General features: G+C 36.8%; 1 protein-coding gene across 8 annotated transcripts in view; it reads right to left on the bottom strand.

Annotated features, from left to right (window-relative positions):
- Positions 1-12,399, bottom strand: part of LOC143674264 (BEN domain-containing protein 5) — a 1,810,590-nt gene that overhangs the window by 1,027,966 nt on the left and 770,225 nt on the right. Inside the window, exon 1 of one of the 8 annotated variants that reach the window (XM_077149725.1) lies at positions 12,034-12,121. The exons of 6 other annotated variants lie outside the window; for them this stretch is intronic. In XM_077149725.1, coding sequence (XP_077005840.1) covers positions 12,034-12,048 — 15 coding nt within the window. In that variant the 5' untranslated portion in view covers positions 12,049-12,121. Of the gene's footprint in view, positions 1-12,021; positions 12,122-12,399 lie in introns of those variants that run through there. One more of the 8 variants, XM_077149724.1, reaches the window with a different exon arrangement.

Raw genomic sequence — 12,399 nt, 5'->3', positions numbered from 1 at the left:
TGTTACTAGTACAATCATAAAAATGTTCTTTTATGAATTACCACAACTATATTACACTAATGCAAGGTGTTAATAATAAAGTAGTATATGGGAACTCAATTTTATGCAAGATTTTTCTGTAAGACCTATTACTTCTCTAATAAAAAAAATTCCAATCACTCATAGTTTGATGGTTTTTCTTGAGTAGACAACATTCATAGAGAGCTACCAGCCTTATAGTAACTATCACATGATATTACAAATGTGTACTTGCCTATTAGGGGAAGTGGAGCAGTACGGTAAAGAGAGCATGGACTTTGGTCTCAGGAAAACTTGGAGTTGCACCCTAGTTCTGTCCATCCTAATTCTTATAGACTATAAGCAAGTTACTGAACCTCTTTGTCTGTCAAATGGAGATAATAAAAATCCACAAGGTTGTTAAAGAGAATTGAATGAGATAAATAAAAGTAACCAGGAAAGGCATATCTTCAGCATTTGGAAAGAAAGGCAGAAACTTTAAGGATTTAAGTTCCCCTCTTTCCCATACTTCGACTTCCCTACACATTCAACCCCTTTCTCCAAAAGCAATGGTAAATCTATCCAACTTTCAATGAACTTTCTATGCCTACGTCAGTATCAATGCCTTGAAGAAAATTTCTATTATCTTATTAGACAAGAAAAATGGCTCCCTCCTCTGGGCACCTTAAAATCAGAGTTTATGTCTATCTTGATCACTGCTTTTTTCCATAGGACCAAGGGCAATTGTAAATGCTCAATAAATATTTGATTGATGAATGGATGAGTCAATGAGTCAATACTGAGTGAATGAATCATTAGCTGGTGTTCCTCACTTTATCCCCCACTGTGCCTAACACAATAGCTGCAAAAAGATGGTGCTCAAAGTGTCAACTGAATGAAGAGACACCTATATCTTTCCTATTCAAGCTCAACCTTACCTCTTCCTGCTGCTTTTCAAATGTATTTTATAACAATCTTGCCAAGATTTTCTAGGCATAGACAGGTCCTCCTTTTGACTACAGCTAAGCCCAAGTTTCTTCCTTTACCACATTTTGTATATGCATTCATTAGCTGATGGATATTTGGGTTATTTCTATCTTTTGACTATTACAAATAGTGCTATGATCCACATGCAAGTTTTTGTTTGATCAATTTTTGGTCAACTCTTCTGGGTATACACGTAGGAGTGGAATAACCATCATATGGCAAGTCTATGTTTAACTTGTTAAGAAACTGCTAAATTCTTTTCCATAGCAGTTGGATCATTTTACATTTCCACCAGCAATGCATGAGGTTAATCTCCCTTTTAAAAGCATCCATGTGTAAAGTACTTTATACATCTTTTCTCCTTTTATTCTCGCATTAATTCTAGGTGGAAGGTACTATTATTGTATCTCGTTTTACAGATGGAACTGAGTCTCTGAAACATTCAAAACCCAGGTATCTGTGGCTATAAAGCCTAGACTTTTGGCCACAAAGCTAGACATTCTCTCAAACTCATGTGCTCTGGTTGCTCTTGCAGTTCCGATAGAATGTAATAATCCCTGGGATATACTTTTGGCTCTGCCTGCCCTCACCGCACACCAACAGTCTGTGGATCATTTCAGTCATTCTAAAGGTTGTAAGTATCCTATGTACTGGGTATTCTTACAGGGAATATTAGATTTAACCACCATTCTATATATAGAAAATTTGAGGCTGAGAGGTGATTTCACTGAGCTGAGAGTTGAGGAACTTGTTCAGTTAGCACTTCGGGGGGGGCTGGAGCTTATAGGGTCCCTTCACATCTTCAGCTGAGGACTGCATATTGTGATCAGTGCATATTGTATATAGGAACTATCTGAGGGTAGGGAAAGAACCACCGAAAAGGAGTAGGCAGAATAAGCCTCAGTATTCAAACATGGAGATAGTTCACATAACTAATGAACAGAATAGAGAAACTTCATATCTAGGGAAGTAGAAAGACTCCTCAGAAGGTTATTTTCTTAGGTGTTGCAAATTAGGCTCATTCAATAGGCTGCTCTACTCCAGAAAAACAAAGTTTAAAAGCAAACCTCAAACTGTTTCCAAGTAACTGAAGTGCTTCCAATAACAGAACTCAAAAAATTGAAAGGAATACAAAAACCCAACATCCAAGAAAATAAAATTCACAATATTTGGCATCAAATTAAAAAAATCAAACTTCAAAGAATAAAGAAAATGCAAAATGAGGACAAAAATTAGCAATAGGAAAAGACCCTAAAGTGACTCAGAAAATACATTTGGTAGATATATTAAACCTGCTAAGATAAATATATTCCATCAGTTTAAGAATGTAGAAAAAAGCATGAGCACATAAAAAAGAGACAAAAAAGACTCAAATTGAAATTTTGCAGATAAGACTACAGTTCCTGTAATGAAAAAAAAAAGACACAGGATGGGATTAAAAGAAGATAGAACTTTTAGAAGAAAAGATTAGTGAACTTGACAAGAGAACAATAGAAACTATACAAAATGAAACAAAGAGAGAAAAAGACAATACACAAATGAACAAAATAACATTGAATTATGGGGCACCATCAAGGGGTCTAATATACATGCAACTGAGGTCACCAAAAGAAAGGAGAGAGAAGAGGACAGAAAAAAAAATCTGAAGATATAATGACCAAAATGCCTCCAGATCAGAAGAAAAATACAAACCCATATAACCACAAAATTTAATAAAACCAAAGCACAAGAAAAAGCCACTAAAATACATCATTACTAAATTGTTTAAAACCAGTAATAAAAAGAAAATCTTAAAAGCATTCAGAATTAAATAAGAACTATTGGCAAAGTCCCTTGAGGGACTGGATTAAAAATATGGAACTATTAAATTTTCCCACCTGGGAAACTCCTGATATTCTCTCAAACATTGGGGACTCCAAATCAATAGGCCAAGCCCTTGTTCTTGAAGCTTGTGCTCATGAAACTTATTTCTGTGGCAGAGAAGCTAAGCCTATCTATAATTATGCCTAAGAATGACTTCCAGAAAACCTGTTTTGTTGCTCAGATGTGGGCTCTCTGTTTTTAAGCCCAAGTCTGCAAGGAAAATTATTACCCTCCCCCCTACATGGGACATGACATTGAGGGGTGACAGTCTCCTGACACCATGGGACATGACTTCCAGGGATATCCCAGTCCCTGGCACTATGGGATTGGCAAAGACTTTCTGTTCAAAAGGGGGAAAAGAAATGCAACGAAATAAGGTATCAAGGGCTGACAGAGTTCAAATAGAGTTGAGAGGCTATAGTGGAGGCTACTCTTATACAAGCATCAGCTAAATATTGCTAATAGCTATGGTTTGCCAACCCTCAAACAAAATCATTCCTGTTAACTCTAAAGAATACCTATGGCTCCATTTGAGATCCTACAAAAGTCTCATGCATTAAGTTTACTTTCCAGAAACCTATAATCTCCAGATGGTTCTTAGACTAGATAAGCCCTAAAACCCAGAGGGGCCAGCTCTCCAAGAATATCAACTAATTCCATTACCCTATCCTATATTGTTGACACCCCTTTTCAACATGAAAAAGAACAGGCCACAGCCCTAATATCTCTAACGTTTAGGAGAAGGATCAAAGGAGAAGGAGGAGTTATAACATAAAAGTTAGGATTTAACAAATGAGTATAACTCCGGACATTACATTGATATTTCTTTTTAGTTTCCAGTGTCTTGGAGCACCTAGAAGGAAAAACCTGAAATTATGGAACTGTAACTTATACCAAACTTTGAAATCTGTCCTATAACTACTTGTTAAAATATACTTTGAAATTTATTGCTTTTTTGTATATCTGTTATATTTCACAATAAAAAAACAAAAAACATTCAGGGTAAAAAGAAAGATATACAAAAAGGAACAAAGATGAATAACAGCAGATCTCGTAAAAAACAATGCAAGCCTGAAGAGAGTAGACCAGCATTTTTATATGGGCTGAAAGATAAAATGCTGTCAACCTAGAATTCTATATCCAGGGAAAATATCCTCTAAAACAAAAGTGAAATAAAGACTTTCAAGTATACAGAGGCTGGAAATTTATCACCTGTAGGCCAGGGCTACATGAAATGTTATAGGAAAACTTTCAGTCAGATGAAAAAATGATACCAAATGGAAATCTCACTAAGGAATGAAGGGCACCAGGAATGGAAAATAGCCAATATAATAAAAAGGAATTTTTTTTTATTTTTAAAAACCATGTAAAAAAGATAATTGACTGCTTAAAGCAAAAATAGTAACAATATATTGCGAGGATTATAACATATAGAATAGAATATATGAGCACAATACTAATAGGGTACAAGAAGGAAATAGAAGTTTGCTGTTGTAAATCTCTCATTCTATACATGAATAGGTATATTACTTGAGTGTAGAAAATGCTTAGATGAAGAAGTTTACTAAAAGTCCTAAAGCTGCCACTATTAAGGCAAGCCAAGATTTATAACTGATATAAGCCAAAAAGGCATATAAATAAGGTAATTAACCTTGTCATATTAAAATAATAATTAAAACAAATTTTTCAAACAATATTGTCATATTAGAAAATGTGTGTGTGTGTTTGTATACTTCAGTGTACCTGCTCACTGCTTAGGAAGAGAGAAAGAAAAATATGCCTCTCTACTTCCTGCCAAATGTGCTTACATCTCTAAGTGCACTGCAACGTTCTCCTGGTTAGGGAGATAGGGACAACTATCATATAACAGCTGGGCTTGAGTTTGAGGGGGAAAAATCACTGTAGTAGAACAAGGAATGACTGATAGCAACTTCATGACCTAGCTTAGATAATCTGACTCTCTGTAACCCCAAAGACTTCCATGCTGCCTATTAAATTCCCAGATGCCCTGTGATACATGTCTATGGAATCTTCCTATATGCCAGGATCAGGCTGTGGAAGCATCCTTTGCTAATCAGGACTGCTATCTACACTCTCTGTGCCTATAGCCTACTGAGCTGCTGTTACTCAAGTTGCCTCTCAGAATGTAAGCAAAATCTTTTTCACAATGATGATCATTTCTTCCTTGAGTACTCGCTTATCTTAGTTTCTGCAACACCACATAATAAATTGGTTTCTACTTGCTTTTCTCTTCTCCAGCTTAATTATGGACTCCTTTTCCATTGTTTCACCTTTATTGGTGCTCCCCTCTCTTCCTGAGCTGTTTCATTCATCTTCTATAGCTTCAATTAAACGACGTTTATAAACTGATCCCCTTCCCAAATCTTAACTCTAGGCCAGAGTTCTCTCTTGAACTACAGACCTATATATCCAATTGCCTATGGGACTTTTCCCCCTGGATATCCCATAGGGACCTCAAACTTAATATGTTCAAAACAAATTTGTTCAAAAACAAATTCATCACTTCTCTTACAACTTGTTTCTTCTTTGATGTCTTCTATCTTATAGAATGCTACTCATGCTCGGTTGCCCAAGATGGAAACTTGATCATTCCTTCTCCTCTTCCTCACTTCCCACAACTAATCAACAAGAAAGTGCTATCAATTCTACTTCCTAAAGCATTCACAAATATATTTATCTTTTTATCCCCTTAGGCATGATGAGTTAATTTAATCACACATCTTAGTTCACATCCATTTTTTATGTCCTTATGGACACTTCCCCAACTGAAATAACTGTAATATCTTGCTTAGATTTCTACAGCCACCTTCTAACTTTAGCATAGCGTATGGTTAAGACTGCAGAACCAGATAACCTGGGATCAAATCTGAGCTATACAACCTCAGGCAATTTACTTAATATCTCTGCACTTTCAGCTCCTCAACTGTCAGATGGTGATTAAAGAAAGATTTTACCTCATAGGGTCATTGTGAGTTATATATATATATATATATATTGCTTATTTTACAACATTTAGAACTGATCTTCTGCTTTCTGTTTCACAATTCTCAAATTGTTGGTTTCCTGGCTGTCACCTCTAAAAAAATAAGATTTGGAAGGCAGATTCTTGACTTAGTGTTTCACAATTGTAAGTCCTTGGCACATAGTTGCTGTTCAATAAATACTCTATAGAAAGAGTAAAGCCACACTCTTCCCATCCATTGTTCTTAGTCCTTCTGGTTAGCGGTACAATAACTTGATTTAATCCTCTTACTCCATGACAGGTCTTAAAACTGCAGAAGTGCATCTAATGTTTCTCCAATACTCAGCTTCTCTAGGTTAAACCTCCCTGATCCTTTGGCTGCTCTTCACATGACAAAATCCTTGACCTCTTTGTCACCCTTTCCTGAGCCTTCTCTAGTCTGTGTCTCCACACAAGTTATAAAATCCTAGGTAGAAGGCAAACAGTGTAGAACTACAGAACTTCAATTCTCAAAAGCCTGGATACTATTATTTTCTTGGAAATGATCATTGTGTATCAGACAGAGCCAGGACCTTTTAAAAACATATACGTCTTATGTATAGTGTATGTATATGTGTGAGTGTGTATAGATAGGTTCTATTAGAACCCTGATAGTATTCTCAAATCTGTAAAAGGAAAATCAAAACCAAATGCTTCTTATATAAGAATTCTTTCCACTGGAACAAACGTTGACTAAAAAATAAACTTGAGTCTCATGAAATTTGATTTTATCTAGCAAATTCATATTATCATAGTAGGAAAAAATCTATCTGGTCAGAATCTAGATTGATGGTATACAGGGGACAAATCCTATTTAGAGGACATTCCAGAAAGTCCAAGGCTTCAAGTGTTGGCTTTAATAATTAGTAAATAAACAAAGGTCAAACATTTTAAACATGTACTCTGTGTCCCAAGAAATCTATGCTCCATGGTAAAAACAAAATCCAATATTTTGATATTGGTTAAAATACAGTTGAGCATAAAGGAATTTATATAGCAAGTGCCAATTTCTCCTGTTAACTCCCTGCTTAGCTCCTCTTCTGGGGCTTTTTGATTTTCTGTGTTTTTTTTCCATCCATGCTAAGCCAGGATGTAGCTTCCCCACATCTTACAGAATAATAGACAGTTCCTTAGTACGCTATCTTTTCAAACTGCTCCCCTTAAACCTGCCTCCTGATCCCTTCACTCTCAGAAGCTTTGCTAATACTGCTCCTCTTCTGACCTAAACTGCCCTTCCTTTTCCCTGCTCCTGATCACTATTTACTGAATTCAATTCATACTTTAAAGCCTAGTTCAAATTTCATCACCACCATGAAGATCTTCTAGCTCCTATTCTGAGAATTAATTAGTACCTTTCACAAAACTCTAATGTTCTCAGTACACTCATCTCACTCTGCTTTGTATTATAGCTTCTTTAGATATTTTAGATGTTGAGTTCACCTTATAGTCTGAGAACTTCTGTGGGTAGAAACAATACTTAATTAATCTTCATTTTCCTATCACCAGCTCATGGCCTGAAACATAGTATAGGCTCAACAGATACTTGATAAATTAAGTTTGAACTGATTTCTTTTGGAAGTAACCCTGAAGTTGGTCTCAAAGAATTCAGACTGTGAATTTTTCCTTTAGTTTAAAAACAAGAGGATTTCTGCCTAAGCTAATGGACTGGCAGAAGTTACAAGAGTAAGCAGAGGACTTACCTGTAATATGCTAGCAAATAAGTCCTAATATTCTATATATCGTGAACTTTGACAGTAGATTATCTCATTTATCCCTTCCTTATATCTTGCTAATATAGATATTATTGCCTATATTTTGTGGAGAAGGAAACTGAAATTTGGAAAAGTTATGTAATTAGTCTAAGGTCCCAAGACTAGAATGTGGTAGATCTAGGACTTATACACAATCTGTCCAGAGTCAAACATCATAAAAGGAAAATAGCCCAAAGACTCTTACAAGAAGGGAAGAAAATATCCCAGAATCACTTGTCTTTTACAGGTTGATACCAAGTATTCAAGTTCAGCCCTCTGTGATCACTAGTGGCCCTGTATATGGTATTGGGTCAAAGCTTTCTGAATTTTGCCTTAGTTAAGATTATGCATTGAATTAAAGACATGCTTTCTAATTTATATTATAAATATATTTCTTAATCAAAACAATAAAAACAACATACCAGCTATCAGATATTGAGCATTCTATGGACAAGGCATTGTGCTGGTCACTTCTGGCCATAGCAGTGGAAGTCCTGACTCAAATGTCAGTTTTTCTGATAACTTAATATTCCTCATCCCAAAGAAGCTTTAGGTTTCATTCATGTATTTATTCACTCTTTTTTAGTTCCAGCAAATATTTATTGTGAGTTAACTCAGGTTTTGTTTCTGGAGCTGAAATCAGGACTCCTCCTCTTCCAGATTCTCTGGTGTCAGAAAACTAATAGTCCAAGATTTTTAGGTGAAGAGGGTTTGTTGAAATCAGGGGTTTTCTCCACAACTTGCTCCTCCAAACTTGGCTTAGCCTATCATTCACCTGTACCATCTCCATCTCTATCCATGACCTCCATCCTACCTCCAACATGCTGCTGGATTTGGCCTTCACCAGACCCTTTCCAAGTGCCTCATTCAACACTCAGTAAGCATTCCCTGAGTGCACACATTCTCAAGGCACAGGAGAGGATATATGTATAATACAGATGTAAAAATGAGTGAAATATGGTCCTTGCCCTCAAAGATTTTAGGCAGGTAGGTATCATCTTTGACCTTTCTTTTCTTCTTTACCTTCATAATTCACACCTAAAAATCATCCGATTTATCCACTGTACGTCCTATATATTGCTCATACATAAACACCTATATCTATCCTTACTGTCTTTGCCCCAGAGCAGGCAATTATACTTACCTTTCCCCTAAACGCTATTCCTGTGTTTTATTCTGTACACTAAAGCCAGAATAACCTTTCTAAATCTTATAGTAGACCAGTCATACCCATACTTAAAACTCTCCAATAGTTTCCCAGTAAACATAAGATAAAATCCAAACTTCTCAGTGAAATTTTAAGACCCTTCAATTCTATTTATATTTTTGTTGCTTTCTCTCTTATCATCCTCTCTCCTTGCCCCCAGAAACAAATACCATTTTCTCCAGTCTTATCAAACTACTTGCATTTCATTAAATGTACAATCCTCTCATGCCTCTGGACTTTTGCAGAGGCTGTTTCCACAGCCTAGAAAGCTACTGTTCATTCATGAAACAATTTCAGAGCAACTGTTGGCCTATGAGAATAATATGACTCAGATACCATACCCGTCTTTAGGAAGCTCCCCAGTGGGTAGCAGCCCATGGGGGAAGGTCCCAAGTGTCCTTTGCCCTGGCTCTGCTTCACTGTGTCCTGCATATCCACCATATCCAGTTATAGAAAGTGCCATTTATTCTTTCCCATGGCTCCACCGCCTGTCAACTGGATGAATGAATAAAACTTCTCAGGGGATGTGATTTTTGAAGAAGTGATGATTTCTTTCTAAAGGCCACTTTTACCCAGTTTGAAGGGCTGCTTTTAAAGTCATGGTGCCCTTTGATGCTTTTCTGTAGGACAAAGGAACTCAGAGCTTATCTACATGTAGAAATTCTATTAATATTTAATGACTCTCAGGACAGGAAGGAAATGGAACTGTATTTCCTTTTTGGACATTTCCAACAAAACCAAAGGAAAATGGCCTCGTCTTAATGAAAAAGACTGCTCTTGGGAATGTGTTTAAGGGAAAGTTACAGAAGCAATCTTTGAAGAAATGTGGACAAAACAGAATTCATTATTTCTTCCCAGGAAAGTGATTATCGGGAGAAAGGTAGCTTCAAGGCCATCTATGCCCTGCTTCACAAGAGAAAAGACTGCATTTACATTTTAAGAAAAAATGTTCCCAAATGAGACTATTTTATACAAGGCCTTCTTTGCTTTTCCAGGCAGAAACTGTCCCTTCTACTTCCAATGGCATTGCCTCTCTCCTTAGCCTATGCCCTAAAGACCATTCAGAAACAGAAACAGATTTCGCAAGATCCCTGTCTTACCCCCCAGACAACTAGCTTTCTAAAACACAAATTGTGCTACTTTTCTTACTCCCTTTACCTATGTCTCCCCTTATGTTGTAGAAGTTTAAGATCTTCTACATGACATATACGTGTCTCCATACACTAAATCTTAATCCCATCTAAATTTCCAGCTCTATTCTGGCCATATAATCCTTGTGTACCCCCCACTCCACAGCTCTATGCCTTACTACTGTTGTTTCTATCTGAAATATCTTTATCTCTTTCCTGTACTGGTTATTCTTTGTTTGTCCTTTCAGATCCATTCTCTACTCTTCTCGACCTGCTTGTGGACAGGGAGGCTATGAGGCTGATCTCTACAAATTACATCAGGTGGGAGCCGTTGCCCTTATGTCTTCTATTAGGTTTGGCAATGGGAGGCATTGTTGTTCAGGAGGACAGAGAGATTGGGATATTTATTCTGTTCCTTCTCCTCAAGAAACCGGATAAGAGAATTGTTGGCCTCAGTTCTTGCAAGATTTTCTATTTATTCCTTCAGTCTTTGGGGACTCACCTCTGTAAATGGTCTCTTTATTAAACTCCCTTCAATTGCTTTTTTCACAAACTTTCTATTTCTTGTTGGGACTCTAACCCGACAAATCTTTTCAGCCTGACTAATCCTTCTTGATCTTTCAACACCTGTTCAGGGGGTATCTTCCTCAGGAATCCCCAGGGCTAGATTACTTGTTTTTCTGTCCCCAGATATCTATTTGTACTGCTATCAAATACTTACCACAATGGATTTTAACTGTCATGATAAAATACAAATTTCATGAGAGCAAGGAGCTTGTCTGTTATTGTTCATGCTATTTTTCTAGCAATTAGAATGGTGCCTGGCATATTGTTAAGTGTTCAATAAATGTTTGATGGCTGGTCAATTGAAGAAAGGAAGGAAGTCTACACAATTTCTATATCCTCAGGATCTGGCTCGGAGAAGGTACTTCATGAATAGTATTTGAACTGAAATTTCCTTAAAAGTAAAAAAAAAAAATTTTTTTAAGTTAAATTTTTAGGTGTATGTATGGGAAAAACAAACAAACGAGAAAAGAATATAAACAGGTAGGCCTTACACTAACATGTACTTTCCCTCATTCCAGGGGAATTGGAGTTAAAGTAGAGGCAGTATTTAGAAATGAGAGTGACACAAAATCATAAGACAAAAAAAAAAAAAAAAAAAAACAGGTACAGGCTCTGCATTAGTGGCATTCAAACACATTATCTCTGAATTTTCCCGCCACCCTGGTGATGTTGGTATTATCAATCTTATATTGCCAACACTTTGAATATTTAAATTACCAATGAGAAAATTACTTTCAAATATTTTAAGCAACATATTCATAGCCAGTAAGTGGAAGAGGAAGCATTCAGACCTATGCAGATCTGATTTTTAGTGTTCTTTTGATTTCAACATAGGGAGGTGGCTTCAATATCATTTCCTGCCAACCTTGAACTATCAAGAATTGTGAAGGGTCTGAGATTTTATCCTACATACAAGCTAACCAGAAAGCCTGCCAGTTTCCTGGATACTGGCAGGAGACACAAGACTCCTGACTCCTGGGTCACAGACCAAGGATATTGTTACTCAAGCTATTAGCAACAACCAGATTATCAGTACTAACACAGGCTTTCTGAGCCCCAGTTCCCATGGGGCAATGAAAGAGGGCCAGGTGATACCTGCACATACAGTGGGTTGAATTATAAGAGAGGAATCTTGAGCTACAAAGAACCTTCTAAAGGGCTCTAGTAAACTAATAAAGACCCACATTGAATGGACAGAGTCCTATCTCCATCTAATAAAACAGGTCCCACCCACAACTGGGTGTCACATTTCAATGGAAACAATCCAGTCAAAGTTTCTACCCCACAATATTAATCAGGATTAAAAGAAACATGGCTGCCTCACAAGATTGGATCAGGAAAAAGGACATGGCTCTTCCGGAGGTACATAACAGCTATAAACTGGCACCAAAGCAATAGGGAATTTGAGGCAATTCAGCATTTTTTCAATCTGGCCTATCCATACTTCTTCAGATTTATTTTATTTTATTATTATTATTATGTTAACTGGGCAGATACCGGGAATCGAACCTGGGTCTTCAGCATGGAAGGTGAGAGGTGAGAACTCTGTCAGTGAACCACCATGGCCTACCCTCTTCTGATTTATTTTAGAACTCATTCCTGAATTCTACCTTCCATCCTTCTATGACCCCCAACCAAAGGGTAATGAGTTCTGTTGCAGTTGTTTCAAGCAGTCAAGAAATTCCATGAATCACCAACTCTAGAAGACCTAGTGGGCTTAAAATTGCCTCCCTTATATCAATACCTTATAGACCTACATCAGTAGTCTCATAATTGAATGAAGAAAAAAAATACAGGTATATAATCCTTTAGCTAAGACTCTTGGGGCCTGAAGAGTTTTAGAATTCAATTTTTAAAGCAAAAAAAGTTATTAGA

Source organism: Tamandua tetradactyla, chromosome 2 (assembly GCF_023851605.1).
Source record: "Tamandua tetradactyla isolate mTamTet1 chromosome 2, mTamTet1.pri, whole genome shotgun sequence".
Lineage (NCBI taxonomy): Eukaryota > Metazoa > Chordata > Mammalia > Pilosa > Myrmecophagidae > Tamandua > Tamandua tetradactyla.
This window is presented reverse-complemented; position numbering and strand designations above follow the sequence as displayed.